Source organism: Dromiciops gliroides, chromosome 6 (assembly GCF_019393635.1).
Source record: "Dromiciops gliroides isolate mDroGli1 chromosome 6, mDroGli1.pri, whole genome shotgun sequence".
Lineage (NCBI taxonomy): Eukaryota > Metazoa > Chordata > Mammalia > Microbiotheria > Microbiotheriidae > Dromiciops > Dromiciops gliroides.
The window spans coordinates 157,546,215-157,565,811 of record NC_057866.1 but is presented as its reverse complement, the minus strand read 5'-3'; the positions used below and the strand labels follow the sequence as shown (position 1 = coordinate 157,565,811).

Genomic DNA, 19,597 nt, shown 5'->3' with positions numbered 1-19,597 from the left:
ATAATAATAATAATAACTTTTGGAGGGTGAATTTACCTGTTCCTAAGGTTAAGCAGATCAAACTGGCCTTCTTATCCATCTGTAATCTCCATATCTTTTCTTTGCTCCAGCTGTTCTCCATGTCTAGAATATATTCTCTCCTCCCCTCCCCCCTAGAATCCCTTGTTTCATTCAAGAATTATAGCTGAAGGGCAGAGAAGTTGGAAGTGAGAGAAAGAGAAGGCTGCTGAGACAGTCCAAGGAAGAAATAACAATAATTATTAAATTACTATTAAATAAATATACTGGCATTACTTTATAGCTAACATTTCTATCACCTTTTTTTTTTTTTAGTGAGGCAATTGGGGTTAAGTGACTTGTCCAGGGTCACACAGCTAGTAAGTGTTAAGTGTCCGAGGCCAGATTTGAACTCAGGTCCTCCTGACTCCAGGGCCGGTGCTCTATCCACTGCGCCACCTAGCTGCCCCTCTATCACTTTTACTATCTGCCAGGCACTATGCTAAGAGCTTTACAATTATTTTCTCATTTGTGCCTCAAAACAAACCTGAGAGCTAGGTGCTATTATTACCTCCATTTTACATATGAGGAAACTGAGGCAAACAGAAGTAAAGTGGCTTTGCCGGGTCACATAGTCAGTAAGTGTCTTAGACTGCGTTTGAACTTGGGTCTTCCTGACTCCAGGTCTGATGTTCTATCCGTTGTGCCATGGAGTGCCCACGGCTGTCCAGAGAGCAGTAGCAATGGCAGTGGAAAGGATGTATAATAGGTAAGAGTAGGGGCAGCTAGATGGCGCAGTGGATAGAGCACCGGCCCTGGAGTCAGGAGTACCTGGGTTCAAATCCGGCCTCAGACACTTAACACTTACTAGCTGTGTGACCCTGGGCAAGTCACTTAACCCCAATTGCCTCACTAAAAAAAAAAAAAAAGAAAGAGTTGGGGACTGATTGGATGTGAGGTACTGAAGGAGGTAGAACTGAGGATTCTTGAAGTTTTCTGCAAAATCAACTGGAAGGATATTGGGGACTAGGGAAGTCAGGAAGCCCAATAGGGAAGTAAGTCAGGAAGGGAGCCTGTGGGGTTTTGGAGGGAGGGGGAGAGAGAGAATGAGTTTGGTTTGAGTTGGTGGTGATGTCCAACAGGAGTTCAGAAAACAGGTCTGGAGGTGGGCCTGGGGCTGGAGCTGGAAGCCATCTGAAAAGAGGCAAGAACTGAAGCTGTGAATGGGGGTCAGGTGTCCCAGAAGTGCCCTGCATGGCGTGGTCCAAAGAACATTAGATCTAGGGCTGGAGATCCTGAGAAGCAACATGTTTGATAGCAGAGAGAGGGGAAACTGGATGTGGAGTCAGCTGGCCTGGTTCAAATTCTTCCTCCAAGCCTTATTACTTTCAATCACTTAACTTCTTAGGAGCTCAATTTGCTGATTAATGTAATATGGGTGACTAGCTTGAAGGTACCTTCCAGCTTTCAATCTCTGATGATAGAAATCTAGTCCTGTTATTTATTATTCATGTGACCTTGGACAATTCACATACCCTCATTTAGAGCCTGTTTCCTTTTCTGTAAAAGAGGACAATTGGATACATTCTAATCTATTGGATACTACTATTGCCCTACAGTGACTAGATTGTTAAGGTTTCTAAATCTTTGGCAGAAGCAGGTTGGAAAAAGTCAGAGGTTAGTGAACAAAACTAAATACTGATTCTACCCATTAGAAGAGAAAGGGGGTGGGTCTAACTGATAAGCCAGCCCTCTGATGTGGGGGAGGGAGGAGGAAGGACTAATAATGGGGAATGTTCCTTCACCATCTCTCTGCTCTTTTCTCCCTCACAAGAATGACAGAACACAGGTAGTTGGAACTTAGAATTTAGGAACCCCAAAACAGCTCCTTTGTGCAAAGAAGGGAAACAGGGAAAGGGGTGTGATGGGGTAAGACTGAGCAGAAAGGGGTCAGGAAGAATCTTCTCATTGATAAGTTGTGTGTGTGTGTGTGTGTGTGTGTGTGTGTGTGTGTGTGTGTTGTTAAAGCTAACATAGAGCAAGCACATCAGGGTTTGCAAAGCATTTTAAAACATACATTATCTTTTTGGCACAACCTTTTGACATGTATGCTATTGTACTGTCATCTCCATTTTATGAAGGAGGAAACTGAGTCTGAAAAGTGTTATGTGACTTATCCAGGGTGATAAGTGTTATGTGACTTATCCAGCTAGTGAGTATCTGTGATAAGATTTGTATTCAGGTCTTCATGATTCTCTAGTCCAGGACTTTATTCAGTCAGTACATCCCCTAGAGAGATGCGGTTATAAGCTATAGTAGGTAGGATGAGACCAGAGTTAAACTACTTTATTGGACTTTTATTCTTCCCCATGGCTAGAATTCTTCCTTTCCTTGTCTCTGACCCCTTGTTTCTCTGGTTTCCTTCAAGTCTCAGTTAAAGTCCTTCTGCATCTGTTGCAAGAAACCTTTCCCCATACCCCTTAAAGCTACTACCTTCCCTCTGAGATCATATCTAGTTTATCCTGCAAATATCTTGTCTGTACATAATTGTCGACATTAGATTATAAAGAATTGTTTTGCCTTTCTTTGTATCTCTGGGTGCTTAACACATGGTAGGTACTTAGTGAATACCTGTTGACTTGACTTTTACCTGTGTACCCATGAGGGCTCTAGAAAACTGATTCTGGACAGCTTACAGCCTTAAGTGAAGATTCAGGGTGAATTGAAGGTTGTAAAGAAATCCATGGTTAGAAGAATGGATCAGTAACTGGTGGATGTAGCCAGTATTTGTCAGTATCTAGGTATTTCTTTTGCTCCCACTTTTTATTGTACCCATGTTTATATTTAGCAATCATATTCCACTAAAGTCCTACTCTAGTGTCTCATCCTGGCACAAAAGTGACTGGGTTTTCAGTAGAGAATAAACTTCAGTCAGGGGTCATTAGAGGAGTTTTAATGATTAGTGATTTGGGGCATTTTTTATGTGGCTTTTGACAGCTGGGGCTTCTTCCCTTAACTGCCTCTTCATATTCTTTAATCATTTCTTTATTGGAGAATGGTCTTTTATGTTTATTTGAATCAGTTCCTTATTAGCTGCAAGTATTTTTTTTTCCCAGTTAAATTTTTCCCTTCTAATTTTGTTTGGGCAGGTTTTCAATTTTATCTAACCACAATTGTCCATTTTGTCTTTTGAGTCCCTCTTTATCTCTTGCTTGGTCGAGAATTCTCCTTAAAAAAATCTGATATGACCTTTTATATCTAAGTAATACATGTGTTTGGAGTCTATAGTAGTACATGGTATGAGTATATGGTATATGTTGGTTTAAACCTCATTTTTGCCAGACTGCTTTCTAGTTTTCCCAACCATTTTTGTCAAATAGTATGGGTTTATCAAGCACTATGCCACTCTGTTTGTTTCTGTATGTTATGTACCTATTCTGTTCTCCTGATCGGCATTTCTATTTTTTAACCAGTACCAAGTAGTTTTGATGACTATTGTGTGGTATAGTTTGAGATTTGAAACTACTAATGGGCCATTTTCCCTTACATTCATTACATGACCAGCCTACATTCTTTCCTGACCATACATTTCCTGGCCATTTCTTATGCCACCTGAGGATGTAAAATTATCAGTAAGTTACTGCAGTCTTCATAGTCATATAGCACCTACTGAAGAAGCAGAATTGAGCTTCTGGATCAGGGAACAGCTTCAGATTGTTAAAAGTACTATACAATTCATTGTCCATATGCACTGCTACTTCAAGTGGGACTAAATGGGAATCTTATAATGGGGACAAGAGGCATTCTTCATCTTCATTTGGTTTATTTGGACTGTTAGGCTTTTGACCAAACCTTGATCTCATTGAGAAGGCTCCAGAGTATTCTGAGGCTTGGAGCAATTAGCACAATGGTGTCCAAAACAAGGATATGATAGACCTTACCGTCTGTATGCAAAGCCTCTATGCAAGTCATATTCCACAAGAGCAGCCGACTTTTGGGGGAATATGCCACTTTCTGCTTTATACCTCACTTGATACTGATGATCAGGAGATTGTTGAACCAAGTTATCTCCATGGCTTCTAATTTTAACATATATAGGGGAGGAATTATTGGAGGTAAATAGCAATTTCTCTGTCTTCTGTTACAGATATTGATGCATTAACTATAATTTTCTTCAGGGTAGCCTCTTTGCTTATGTTCTACCTTCATTATATATTGTTGCTATTTTTTGTGCCACCTTTGCAATGAAATAATGGTTTATAACTTCAGTATATATGCTAATTTAGTTATGTCTTCGGTGTATATGTTAATTTATTTTATTTTTTTGGTGAGGCAATTGAGGTTAAGTGACTTGCCCAGGGTCACACAGCTAGTAAGTGTCCAGTGTCTGAGGCCAGATTTGAACTCAGGTACTCCTGAATCCAGGGCCAGTGCTTTATCCACTGCGCCACTGAGCTGCCCTATTAATTTATTTTAAATAAAATCATGTTCTTGGTAGATTTTCTCTCTCTTCATCTTCTGTCATAGATACTAGTGCACAAACTAATTATCTTCATGGAAGTTTTGTTTTGTTTTAATACTTATGCTCCTCTTAAGCCTTGAATGGTAAGATGACCAAGTTTCTTGTAAAGTGCTGTTTCTTAGCATCTTTTGGATACATCATCAAATCAACTCTCACTTTGTTAAAAAGTGGTTTACAGTTGGCTTTTTCCCCCAAAGATGATTAAAAAAACAAAAACAAAATTTTATTAGTATTAAGGATTATACTCTGTTTTTTAAAAATAGTGGGCAATCTAAGTCATTGAGACTAAATGACCTACCTAAGATCAAAGTGTGACACATTCAAGACTAAAACCCAGTCAGGATCAAAGAATCATCAAGTTCATGTAAATATATTGAGGACCAAATATGAAAGGACTTTTCCACGGTCCCAAAGGGAGAAAGTGGCAGAATATGAGATTAGAATCGGGTCTTCTGACACCAAGTTCAGTGCCCTTTCTATTGTACTTGTTGTAGAATCACAAGGCATTTTTTCACTGTTCATATACTGCCTCTGATCAGATCACTGATTTCTCCTTGAGCACATCATTTTCTCATAGGATATTTCCTCCTCAGTGCCTAACTCTTGGAAGAAAATATGACAGCAAGAGTCTGAGGTTGGTTCCAGTGGAGCATAATGGATTTAGACTCAAAAGACCTGATTTTGAATCCTACCTCTGCCTGCATGATCCTTGGTTAGTCATTTACTTTCTTTTTGTTTTTTTGGTTTGTTTTTTTTTTTTTTTTTTTTAAGTGAGGCAATTGGGGTTAAGTGACTTGCCCAGGGTCACACAGCTAGTAAGTATTAAGTGTCTGAGGCCGGATTTGAACTCAGGTACTCCTGAATCCAGGGCCGGTGCTTTATCCACTGCGCCACCTAGCTGCCCCATGTCATTTACTTTCTATGGGCCTCAATTTCCTCATCTGTGAAAGAAAGGTATTGGACCCTAAGGCTTCTAAGTTCCCTGCCAGCTCTCAATCTATGATACAATAGGAAATGCACCAAGTTCTCAATACTGGGAAAACAACAATAACAACACAATTTTGGAATTATTTCTCCTAATGGATTTTTAAATCATGCTTTGAAACCGCTATAAATATCTGAGCAAAATGGACCAGGTTGAGAAATACACAGCACTTACTGAGTAATGGCAAGATATCTTGGAACACATAGACCTGAGAATCAGGCATAGAAAGGTCATTTTGTTCATCATTGTTGGCAAGTGGGTCATGCTATACACACTTATATTCATAACTTCTATCAAGTGAGGCAGGCAGCCTCTCATAAAGAGCAAAAAATATGGAAGGAATAAAATTCAGCACTCCTCCCAATAGTCAAACCATCCCACTGAAAAAGGTGGGAGGTGGAATTCATGCAAACAAACCCTTAGGATACTGAGAAAGCTCACATTCCTGTGCTTCTGCAGTGCTACTTCAGGGTAAAAATAGGGTGTTTAGAATCCCTCTAAGCCAATACCACACAAATGTAATTTGTCAGAGGCAGCAATTTAATAAAACAAGAGTAGTAAAATAGAAAATTTTAAAACATGGTCTTTGACCAAACACAGATTAGAGAAACAAGATTGGAAACTTTGTTTTGAGTTTTTTATAGTTTTCCATTTATTTTAATAACCTTTAAGAAAAATAATTTTACTTAGTGTTAAAATGACTAAGTTTAGGGAAGTGTTACCAGATTAGTTCAACAGTAAGGAAATGTAACCTGTCACTCAAACACCTTTTAAAATATATAACATTCTGAAGTTGCAGTACCCCCAAGTTTCTGTGAACAAGGTAGTTAGACCTCTCTCAACAAAAGAGCAATCAGAAGTTTTGTTTCTACATTACAACCAGGAAAGATTAATTTCTTCTCAGGAAACATATTTACATTTGAATGCCTAGAATATTCATGAATTACATGGCCTAACTTTGCAGGCAGAAATATAGAAAAGGAGAGAGAATGTGGGAATTGAATTGTTCTTGCATCCTACTTCCTAACTGTGAGGTTGACCTTATAGAGGGCAATCACATCTCCCTATAGACCTACAACCCTCTGAGATACTGTCAGAGATAGAATAAGGAAATGAACAGGCTATTGGCCCTCCTCAGAATGGCAATTCTTATCTAGATTTTTATGGGGTACTGTTGATATACCTGTGTAAATACATCTATAAAATGGTTAAAGCAAAAATGCCAAATTCAGTTAGTAAACTGGGTCTAAGCTCATCTTATCATAGCTATGAAATACAATTTTTTTTACAATACCACACACATTGTTTATAAAAATGAGAATGTTATTAATAGTAGCTGTGCTATTATGGGAAATTATATGTATATAAATATGTGTGCTTATATTTATATACATATATAAATACATATGCATACACACATATTCGTATATGCTTGATTTTTTCATTCATATTCATATTACCCATCACTACTTGGTAGGCCTTGCCTTCCACAGTCAATCATCAGGTCATAAAACAAGAGCCATCATCCCATCTCTTGCTGTTTCTAAATGTTAAAGGCTTTGCATAGCTCTATAAAATACTTATTTCATCACTTTCAAGGAGGCAAAATAAGGAGGCATTAAGTATATTTGAAAGCAGCTGGGCATGTTCTACTTTGTGTCCCAGATATATTATGTAGCCATGAAACAACTTTAAGATTCAACAGAATACAATTAAAGAAACCTGGTAACTCCCCACTGGTGGGAATAAAACCAATGTTATATTCTCAGCTTTCTAACATCCACAAATATTAACATATTTCAAAAATCACCCTAACTTCATTTGTCCTAGTAGGGGGGAAAAACAGGCCAGGGAAAATTTTGATGGGGCTATGGACTGCAGTATTTATAAATCAAATTAAATTTGGTCTGCTATTACTTCCGTTGTGTGTAGTTTTTTTTTTTTTAATTAGAAGCCACAGTTGCTTTTATATATATCTATATCTATGTACCTCAGAGTATCTGCGTAGTATTCTCTATTCTGCTCACAGTTGTTCATGTGGTATTGATATAATTGTATGTACATTTAATTGGCTAGAGTACAAACAAAAACATTACCACTGACAGCTTAAAAACTGTACTAAGAGATGCCCGCTGTGGGGTGAAATAGCTTAAATCCTTTGAAAGTCAAGAGAGTAAAAAAATTTGAATTTTTTTTAAAAATGTAAATAAAGATTAAGTTTTGAAATGCTAGACACCTTCATGAAGTGTAATAGCTGCTTAGGAAGCAAGACATTAGCAAAATTATATTTAATGTTTAAAATACATATTTACCATTTTATGAACACCAATCATGTGGAAAAAAGACAGCTGAGATACCCAAAGCTAGCACAGTGTTCTTGAACTTTCACAATACCACTGACTGATTTAGCACCAGACTCACTTTCCAGGAGAATTTCTTTTTTTTTTTTCATTTAATCTTAGTGAGAAAATTTTCAGTGGATGTTAATTTCCTACAGCAAACTGCCTTCCTAAAATATTTCAAGTACCCAAAGTGCTCACCCTTCATGATGGGAAAACACTCACAACTATGACCTGCTGGGAGTGCTGCATTCCTAGGGGAAACAATGAAGAACTTGACGAAGTTATGCAGAAAAGAAACTATCACATTTTTTCACCATAGCTTGAGATCCAAGAGACCATTTAAAAAATAACATACAGTTCCTATTTCTCAGTTATCTTTAACTTCTCTTTGAAAATGTTTTAAGTCACATGTACTAGGCAACACAATTCTGCATTTTTTCACAGACCAACTAACTAAGTTTGGGTAGGTTAGGCACATTTCATAGCACTTAGCCTTTATTTTATGGTTCCATGGCAAAACAGTTATATCACATTTGAACAATCTGATATATTTTTTTAAAAATCACCTTGTAAAGTACATCTCAGTTTTAGTTTTTTTTTTTCTTCCAAAAAAGAAGCAAACATTGAAAGCATCAAAAAGTTACTAGCTCTATAGCCACCTTATTAGGATCATTTATACACTGTGGATTGAGGAAAAAATCCACTAAGATGATTAGGCACAGTAGTAAGGCCAACATGCTAGAAAACAGGACAGAATGGTTTAAGTAGGCAACAGTCAGGGGTCTGGATGTAAGAAGGGAGAGATGTCTTACAACTGGGGACAGTCTTCTCCCTTCCTCCTTTTCCCTCCCTCCTCCATGTTAGTACATTTTATTCCATATATATATATATTATATATATATATATATATACTAGGTCTTACATATGTCTGTTGGGTAAAGAATGGTAGTTTCTTCCTGATAACTAAATCATGTTTCTAAACCAAGGCAGATTAATATATTGTAGTCTGATTTTAATGCCATCACCGTGGTACTCATAGCACAGGACCAAGTTTAAGATGGGAGATAGTGTTATCTCAAAGCTCTTCTGGTGCTCTCAAGAGCAAACCTAGTTATGGGTGCCCAAAGCTGAATTCCCCATTCTAGCAAGTCATGTTACACTGAGGCTCCAAGTGTATGTGGAATTGGGGCAGTGAATAAAAATCACAGCACAAAAAAACCTTTACATCCTCTACTGGAAACGCAACAGGTGTCACACATGGCAATTACTTACATAACAGCATCTGTTCTTTTAAAAAAATGTATGTATATATATATATATATATATATATATATATATATATATATATATATATATATATATATATATAAAATATCAGTTGCATAGGGATTTAAATATAAGGCCAAGAAGAAGATTAAGTAAAATAAAAATTCATAGAAAGGGCACTATGGTGTCAAAACATAGTTATTTCCATTCCTAGAATAATAAATCTGTATTACTGTCTAATTAAAAAATCACAGTATGTTACTAGTACTAACAGTGAATGTCAACTGTCCCATTAATTTCAAGTTGGAAACCAAATACCAGGACTTCTAAGTGAGACTAAAAGCTCAGTCCAAACCTGATCAGTGTGATGAGCACAGCAGTGCTCCGTACGTACCTGATTATTTCTATATTTTCTACCTTTTGTAAATCATGTAAAGATCAATACATGTTAATAAATGTGAATCACAACATTACTGCATGCCCTCAGTGGTTTGCAGGCTAAGTCAGTATTTAATTATTGAGTCTTTTAAAGGTGCAAGATCCTACCCTGCAGAATCTTCACCTAATGAACCCCAAACACTGTCATTAACAAAAACCAAAAAAAAAAAAAATAGAAAATTCCGCTGCTAAACTAAATGTGTCTAAGGAAGAATGGTAGGTCCTAAATCCAGAATGGTTCATTATGATTAACTTATAGCATATGTGTTAGGGGGGCAAATGGCAAGCCCCTCATTATGCTTTGCATTAATTTTTTTTTCTTAAGTAGCAAACTATCGTTCACCACTTAAAGTTTCAGGTAGTCAATTAAGTTGTGAATCTACTTCTAATGCACTTTAAAATGGACAAGTGAAGTTTAGACACCAAGTTCTACTCTATATGTAGCTTAATTAACCTAGGATTGTTATTTGGAGTAGTGTGAGGAAAAATGAGAACTCCCAAAAGAACTTCGTTAAGGTACATTATTTGGGAATACCTGAACCCATATTTTAACTGAAAAAGTGCATAAATATAGTAATACTACAAATGTATTAACTGGAGAACAAATGTTTCTCTGGGAGCTAAACAATACTATTTTTATATGTTATTTACATCATGTATTTTGTTCAGATACCACAAAGCACCATTTAGGGTAATCAATTGCTTGATTTTGTCTGAAATGTCTATTGACTTCAACTCCATTAATTTCAAGGGCCTATCCGGAGTCGAACAGTCAAGTCCTCTTCAGTCAAACACTGCTGTGGATGTGGCTCTGTACCATCTTTTACCAGGAATTAACTTGAGAATTCTGGTTTCTTCTGTTCTTGGGAGGCAGCTAGAGAAGGATCTTCATTTGACACTCTTTGTTGGGGTTTCGGATTCTGTAGACTGTCTCCCATCAGTCCAGGCTTCTCGGGTACTCTTTAAGGCCAACGTCTTCTGTTGGTCTACCACAACATAGTCCACTCTCTCATCAGCCACACTGCTACCAGAGCCGCTGTTCTTTTGCTAAGAGGCAAGGAAAGAAAAAAGAATTAGAAAGAGAAAGGAAAGAGGTAAACAAATTAAGACTAAGAGAAAAACAGTCATCTAATAAAGTGCCTGCTTAAGAAACAAGAGACAGGAGGCAGCTAGGTGGCACAGTGGATAAAGCACCGGCTCTGGATTCAGGAGGACCTGATCAGGTTCAATCTGGCCTCAGACACTTGACACGTACTAACTGTGTGACCCTGGGGAAGTCACTTAATCCTCATTGCCCCACCAAAAAAAAAAGAAAAAAAAAAGAAACATGAGACAAATTACTATATGAAGATCAACCAACTGAATACATTCTACAAAGGCACCGATTGCAAACAATTTGTTCAGGCCCTTTCCCCATATTTATCAAAATTGCCATCTCTCTCTTGGATACCCCCCCTTAATACTAGGGTTAAAAAATTCAATTTCATCTGACAAAAATTTATTACACAATTACTACATGTAAGGTACAGCACCAAATTCTGGTGATATAAAGCTAAAAATGAATATCCCTTACGCTCAAGGACCTGGAGGGGGATGCAGGGAGAAGGGGGAGAGAATAGTGGCAGGAATATCTGACCATCTACACATACCAAACATCCACCATCTTTTATCAATCAACAGTATTTATTAAGCATATGCTATGTGTCAGGCACTACATCAAAATCAAATATGAAATTTCTAATGAAAAAAATAGTTGAACAAAAGCACACACATTTAGCCTATCTTATGCTTGTTGCCAACATCTCCTCTTCAGGTGAAATGTGTCTTTTTTCAAGTTAGCAAACTGTGTGTAGTCTCTATTTCCCTGGTATATAAATTTCATTTACCTTCCGCGGTGGTGTTGATTTCCCAGAATCTAAATCTAGGTCTAGGTATTCCACTTGTTTGTCTCCTTTAGGCTTTACCATTGGACTGCTTCCTCCATCTAGGCTATTGCTGCCAAACAAATTCTGAAATTGTAACAGAAAAAACCATTAACTTCAAGATATTGCAATGAACTCTAACCTGGTGTAGATGATCTAAACATTGTTCTACGGAGAAAGAGATCAAAAGATCATCTTGGTTTAATAATCAATGCACACTTTTAAAACTTCCCATAGGTGAAGCAAGATGTATTAAACTTAAAAAAAATAAAAATAACAAAGCAATTTAATATGTGCTTGTGACAACAACAAAGAGAATTTAAAAATTCAATCTCAGCTCACACTTAAGTTGGCACATCAAGGTGCAATCTCTGATGCGCCTTTTTGGGGGTTTTGTTTTATGTCCATATCTGGGTATTACATCATTGTGGGAAGTTCCCAGTGTGGAATTCTAACGCCATCCCCTCCCACACCCTCAGCCCTCTGCCAATGATGAAGATCAGCAACTTATCTGTTACTTATTGTCCTGGTGATGTCTGGGGCCTGTTGTCATTCAGTTAGTATGGGTTATAGGAAGACATCAAATACCACTGTTTTCTATCCTGCCTCAATGTTAATGTTATTTAAAGTAACTTTAATGAGGGGATGCCCATCAACTGGGAAATGGCTGAACAAGCTGTGGTATATGATTGTAATGGAATGTTATTGTGCTATAAAAAAAATGACAAGCAGGATGATTTCAGAAAGGCCTGAAAAGATGAATTGATGTAAAGTGAAGTGAGCAGAACTAGGACACTGTACATAGTATCAGCAATATTGTATGACAGTCAACTGGGAATGACTTAGCTATTCTCAGCAATACAATGATCCAAGACAATTCCAAAGGATTCATGATGAAAAATGCTATCCACATCCAGAGAAAGAATTGATGGAGTCTGAATGCAGATTGAAGCACACTATTTTTCATGTTATTTTTTTGTGTGTTTTCTTTCACCACATGACTAATATGGAAATGTTCTGCATGACTGTACATGTGTAGTTTATATCTAATCACATGTCTTCTGAGGGAGAGAGGAAGGGAGGGATTTGGAACTCAAAATTTTAAAAACAAGAATGTTAAAAATTGCTTTTACATGTAATTGAGGGGAAAATAATATTTTTTAAAAATTATTTTAAATTTAGCCACACTTCCTTGGATCATGGGTTTAGTGCTGAAAAGGACCGTATTAAGAATCTATTATAATCTTCTTATTTTATAGTTAAGTAACTGAGGTACAAAAGCAAAGCGACTTGCCAGAAGTCACAATGACAGGGCCCAGATCTTCTGCCTCCAAGTCTAGGCTCTTCCCTGCCTCTTATGGACTCATCAGAATACTAGGGCTGAGAGACCTGGGAGTAAGTAGCCCAGCTCCTGCATTTTACAGAACAGAGTGCAGGTCTTAGGAGGATAAACCAAGAGTAGGAGCCATTTACATTGGGAAGAATATTGACTTTGAGCCTGAGGCCTGGGCTGAAGCCTTGGGGCTACTATTTATTTTGTGACCACAAACAGGACCTTTCATCTCCTTGTCCTTAGTTTCCACACTTGCAAAATGAGAGGGTTGTACAACTTCTGGAGCCTCTGCCAGCTCTGAATCCCGGGCTCTGACTAGAATGTAGGGCTGGTAACACCCCCATCCAACTCTAATTTCTACTCCTTGGTCTGGCTATATTGTACTTAAGCTTTGATGCTTGAAGATTAAATTATGATAACAAAAATAAAATCAGTAGAATTTGGGCTGGCAAGTTTGTGCAATGGCTATTTTCACTATTTGTGGTTTCCTCCTCCTCTGCAAGAGAATGGACATTTCTAGGGATTCTTCTCTTTGCATTCCTGCTCTTATCATTTCACACAGTATGGGGGGAAAAGCTATATTCCAAATGGTCACTGAAAGAATTTTTGCTCTAAGTTTATTTGATGGAGAATACTTAGATTTACAGCATCCCATGGTTCTGTACCCACACAACCATACACATTTTAAAAAAAATTCTCTGGTGGAATAATTTTAATATTCTAAAAGGTATAGTTGTTCTATGTCTAATGACATCCTAGCATAGTTGTAAATTTTTTACTTGATAAGCAATGTTATACCATGGGGAAAGCATTAGATTTAAGTTTGGAGGGCCAGGATTAAAATCCTAGCCCTGCCTTTGGTGGTCATGTTAGCGTTTCTGGGGTCTTTCATATATGTAAAATGAGGATGCTGGATTATATGATCTTTAAGACCCCTTCCTGTTTCAAATCTGTCCTGCTAATTATTGTGGATCAAAACTGACGTTGTTCTAATGAAAGTCGATTTTCTCTTCTTATAACCTCAGATCAACTTGCCTAGATATTAGATCATACTCTATTATGTAGAGAGTGATCCCAACACCACATATTCAGATTATAATGCCTATTTGTAGTCAGCAGCATGATGAGCTTGAGGGAAGATGGCAACCATTCTAGCTTTCCAAAATGGCACCTGGCATTTTTTAACAATGTTTAAACAAGGCATCTTTATATACCTGTCCACTCATCAAGCCTTTTCCTACCCTGCTCTTCGTTAGATACCAGAGCAGCTAGTAGTGTCTATGTAGAAATATTTCATACATTCCAATTTCTTTCAGTTTACAGATCTTCAAATCTCTGATTTCCAACATTCCTCTTTTATTTAAATATCCACCCTCAATTTAGCTCTTTCAGTCTTTCCTCCTGCATGCTTTCTCTAACTCTTCTCTCTAGATCAGGCTGCTATAATCTCTCATGTGGGCTGCTGCTCTAGCCTCCTGTTTGTTCTTTGTGCCTCTGGTCTTTGACCTTTCCAATCCATTCTCCATTAAGCTATCAGATATTCCTACAGCCTATATCTAAGCCATGCCACTGCCCCATTCAGGAAGCTTCACTGGCCTAGAACAGAATATAAACACTGCACTGCAAAACTCAGCATGCCAAGCTCTTCCCAAGCTGGCTCCAATATATTTTTTCTAGATTAATTTCATATTACTCCCCCCTCACACATGTTTAGATTCCCACCATACTAGTCTACTTGCTTCTCCAAACATGATATTCTGTCTCCTGTTCTAAGCCCTTATAAAGACTGAAATGAGGCTCCTTCAGGTGATGATGCACTCCTTCATTCCCCAAATTACTTTGCATGTGTATTCACATCTATGTATGTGCTATTTCCTTTCAGTAGAATATAATTTCATTGAAGGCAGAGACTATTATTTGGTCTTGGTACTACCCATTTCTGTCACAGCAACTGGCACATAGGAGATGCTTAAGAAACACATTTTGAATGGAATTGAAAAAATAAGTAAAAAATCTTGCTGCTCTTTTAATATACTATTTTTAATCCCCACATCAACTCAAAAATACTTAATTTGTACTAACTTAGTCATGTATATCTTGAAGTTTTAAAATGCAAGGAGTTCTTTTCACACACAAAAATAGTTTTATTGATATTAAGTCCCCAACTCTAAAAAGTTTTCTCTGGTTTGGGGCCAATCTTGTAGATGGTTCATCCCATTTTCTATTATATTTCATACAATTAAACAAATGTTTTGTTTGCCAATAGGCTTATTTTAGCATGTGGGCCATAATGATGATGACCACCATATAACATTTATATAGTGCTTACTATGTGCTAGGCATTGTGCCAAGCACTTTACAATTATTATCCCATTTGATCCTCACAACACTCCTGGAAGGTAGGTGCTATTATTATTCTCATTTTACAGATAGGGAAACTGAGACAAACAGAGGTTAAGTGACACAGCTATTAAGTGTCTGAGGCCAGATTTAAACTTGGGTCTTCCTTGTTCTAGACCTGTCCCCAGTCTTAATGGACTCAGACCCTATGTGCTCTACAAATGGAATTATTGGGAAGAAAATAAAGTTACTAAAAAGGATCTGTCACACATAGTCAACTAATCAAAAATATAAGGATAACCAAATAACAAAGGTTGCAAAAAGTCATAATTTTATGTGCAATGCCTAAGTCCAGGCCAACTCCCAGATAGATCTCTGGGGAGTGATGAGCTAGGAACAGAGTGGGAAATGCAAACTATACAAACTAAAGATAACCATAAAAACTTCTTGGGGGCAGCTAGATGGCGCAGTGGTTAAAGCGCTGGCCCTGGATTCAGGAGTACCTGAGTTCAAATCTGGCCTCAGACACTTGACACTTACTAGCTGTGTGACCCTGGGCAAGTCACTTAACCCCCATTGCCCCGCAAACAAAACAAAACAAAACAAAAAAACCTTCTTGTAGCATTCTAATCTGGGAGGCATATATGTGTCTTGCTGCTTCTATACTGAGGTCCTGTGATGGCATATTCCAACTCCGAGTGGGCTTTAGGCTCTGTCTTGGAGGTGGAGGAGAGTGGAGTGGGGTTAATTATTGAAGGATCAGAAAGACTTTGTTCCAGCAGGACTCACTTCTCATTGCTTACTCCCACAGTAGGAGTTTGTATTCTCTCAAGACTCCAGCCACATGTTAATTTCCTGTTTTGAGGGGCAGGGTCAGAGCCATGATTGCATTATCATACAGAAGACTTGGTATGGAAACTCCACCCCCGACAATGCACATCAGCAACTTTTCCATAACTTCATAGGATGGAAGATTTAGATCTGGAGGGGACCTTGGAGGCCATCTAGCCCAAACCTCTGATTTTTTTTTTTTGGGGGGGGGAAGGCAATGAGGTTTAAGTGACTTGCCCAGGGTCACACAGCTAGTTAGTGTCAAGTGTCTGAGGTCGGACTTGAACTCAGGTCCTCCTGAATCCAAGGCTGGTGCTTTATCCACCGAGCCACCTAGCTGCTCCTCAAACCCCTGATTTTTCAAATGAGACTGAGGTACAAAGAAATTAGATGACTTACCCAGGGTCACACAGGTACTAAGAACTGAGATCTGAACCTGGGTCCTGACCTCAAATCCAATATTCTTTCTACAGCATCATGTTGGAGGCATAAATTGACCTCAATTAAAAGTAAATTAATTTGAGGGGGCAGCTAAGTGGTACAGTGGATAGAGCACTGGCCCTGGAGTCAGGAGGATCTGAGTTCAAATCCAGCCTCAGACACTTAACTCTTACTAGCTGTGTGACCCTGGGCAAGTCACTTAACCCCAATTGCCTCACCAAAAAACAAACAAACAAAAAACCAAAAAAAACCCCAAAAAAGTAAATTAATTTGAGTGGACACCTAGAGTTCCAGCTCAACCTTGATTAATGAGTTTGCTAACAGCTATTTCCCCTTCCAGGAAAGCTCGGGTTTGTCTTTAGTTTAAGAAGAATGAATTCAAGGGCAGGAATTTGATACAATGATGAGATTTGGGTGGGGAAGGGGAAGAGACTGAGAAATTTACAAATGCAATATCAGAGTGTCAAGAAAGGATATAATGAAATCTCCACTCAAACCATCTCCTTCCCCCCTGTTTGGCATATTAAATGTTGAATTAGAGTGAAAATGAGGTCTGATATTTATCCTTTATCTCTGAGGTTTTGGCATGCCATTGTATGACTGCTTTTGTATTCAGAAAAAAACTAAACTAAACAAAAACTCCCCCAGAGATTAAAGGTAAACTATACAAATATATTTTGAACCTCAAATACATCTCAAGGAGAGGAAATTACCTTGGTAAAGCACTTACACTCCTTTAATTAACCCAATGAGAAAATATTCTGCTCTTGATATAGTTTCTATATCATCAATGATAAATTTAGAGAGAAGGGGAGAAAGGATGGTAAGAAATTGCCTTTTTTCTTGTGTTGGATTAGTTTACAGCTTGGGAGAAATGAGTCTTGCTTCAATCTGAATGAGAGATAAGCAGCAGCCATATGAGAAGGGCAGAGGTTACATGCAGATTTTACTTACTGGGTCTTCGCTGGATAGATTTGGATTCATGGGCACATAATTCTCTTCACTGTCATGAGAGTCACTGCTTGAAGTTGTGCTATGAACTGAATCCGGTCGAGGAGACATAGGAAACCTGGAGGAGCTAATCACCAGGAATTATTTTTATAAGCAATATAAATTAGAATCAAATTGCTTAAAAATTGTATTAAAAATACAATTAATTTTTTTTGGTCCCTGTTTATATTCATCAGAGTTTTATTTACGATTTCACACAATCCTTTATTCTTAGCCCATTGAAATGTGTAATGAATCTCTGGAGTTTAATCTTTAAAAGGCCATCTTTCTGTTCATGCACAGAGTTATTTTGTGTGGGAACCAAATGATAGGATTATCAAACGACTCCTGTAAAGCTGGAAGGGACCTCAGAAAGTCACTGAGTCCAATCCCCCTTTTTATAGATGAAGAAACTGAGGCACAGAGGAGTTAAGCGTCTTCCCCAGTCACTAAATCTGGGGCAGTACTTGAACGTAAGTCCTTTTTACTCCAAGCCTGTTCTATCCATTGTGTCGCACTGCTTCTATTAATGAAAAGTAATAGGAACTGTAAGGGCATAAAATTCTAGCTATGATGTCTAAAATCTAATGAGTGATCACCTTAAATTAGAAGTTTTTGCAAGAGTTTGGAATTTTAAGTATTTATTAAAGTTTAACTCATGGATAAAGTATGAGATTTGCCTGCTCTCCCTGTCCTGCCTGTTTCTGCTACCAAGCCACAGAAAAGGCTTCGTTCCTCCCTGAAGCCTCCTGTGAAACAGGAAACAGGGCCATACACACACACACACACACACACACACACACACACACACACACACACACACACACACACAGCTCCAAGCTAATTGGTTGGTAGCTCTGATTGATGGGGCGGCAAACGTCACTTCCAGATGCTAAAGTCACATGGTTTCTTTTCAGGCCAGAGCTCACAATGTCCCTCCCAGCAAGGGGTGTCATTCCAATTCTCACAGAACTATCCACCTGATGCCATATAAAAACAACTTCAGTTAAAAAAAAAAAAAGGATATTAGAAAATTTCTTTTAAAAAATCCAGCCTATATTATGTATACCTACAGGATGTTCGGCTGGGGGGAAAAAAGATGAGCTGGTCATGCATTGAGAGCAAAAGACAACCAGGGACCTAGCTACATACTCAAGTGGGATTCATGGATGTTCAAATGATATAGAACAAGCATTCTTTACCTGGGGACCATGGCTAGGGTCCATGGGGGGGTGGGGGGAGGATGAATTTGGATGGAAGAAAACGATATTTTCAGTTTGACTACATTCTCACCATTATTTAGCAATTCTTTCCATTATGAGTGTGGACAACAATACGTTATTCTGAGAAGGGGTCCTAGGCTTCACCAGATGATCAAAGGGGACTATGTCAAAAAAAAAGTTCAGAACTCTGGATGTAGATAGAGGAAGGACAACCGCCCCTCCCCAACTTGTTAGATGTTCCTCATGTAGGGGATTTATATAAGATAACACAGATTGTGTACACATAGCTGAACTGGACCCCATCGCTGGAGGGATTACCAACATCAATGGGACCACAGATGTTTTGGAGTGGTGGAATATATTGAAAGTCCCTTTCAAAAACCACTGGCATATACTCATACATATTCATAATCAACACGCAATTCCTTCTGGTGTGGCTGCACCAGCATACAGAGAAAAAATATCCCACATACACAAACAATCTCTGGGCAATGCTTTTCACATTATTCTCACTTTTAAAGAAGAGACTCTTAGCCCTCCTTCCTCCATCTCATTCCATGCCAGCCTGCTTCCTAGGCATGCCACAGCTTCTAAAAATTACTCTCATGAACAATGGTAATTATTCAAAGTAATGCAAATAAACCAAAGACTTACTCTCTAGCAAAACTCCTGGTAATAGGAGATCTCACAGGAGCTGGGAACTCTTCCCACTCTGACAATGGTTTGATTTCCAGTGGTGCTGGCTTTACTGTATGAGAAACACACAAAGAGAAAGAGAGACAAGATCTTAAGGCACAGGACAATGTAAAACACATATGGTATTGTAATATTGGTGTGTATGTGTATATGTCTGCATACTTTTTTTTTTAAAGGATCGTAAGAAACCTGAGAGAAGATCTAGTTCAATCTTCTCATTTTACAGATAAGGAAAATGAGGCACAGAAAAATAAGTGACCTAAATCACACA

The 19,597-nt window shown here is 38.1% G+C and overlaps 1 protein-coding gene across 4 annotated transcripts in view; it reads right to left on the bottom strand.

The window, feature by feature from the left end:
* Positions 1 to 9,227: 9,227 nt before the first annotated feature.
* GAB1 (GRB2 associated binding protein 1) overlaps positions 9,228 to 19,597 on the bottom strand; it is a 181,471-nt gene continuing 171,101 nt past the window's right edge. For all 4 annotated transcript variants that reach the window (XM_043973057.1, XM_043973059.1, XM_043973058.1 and 1 more), the window contains 4 exons: positions 19,285 to 19,378; positions 17,372 to 17,495; positions 11,437 to 11,559; positions 9,228 to 10,597 (listed from right to left, as the gene is read on the bottom strand). In XM_043973057.1, coding sequence (XP_043828992.1) covers positions 10,439 to 10,597; positions 11,437 to 11,559; positions 17,372 to 17,495; positions 19,285 to 19,378 — 500 coding nt within the window. In that variant the 3' untranslated portion in view covers positions 9,228 to 10,438. The remainder of the gene's footprint in view (positions 10,598 to 11,436; positions 11,560 to 17,371; positions 17,496 to 19,284; positions 19,379 to 19,597) is intronic.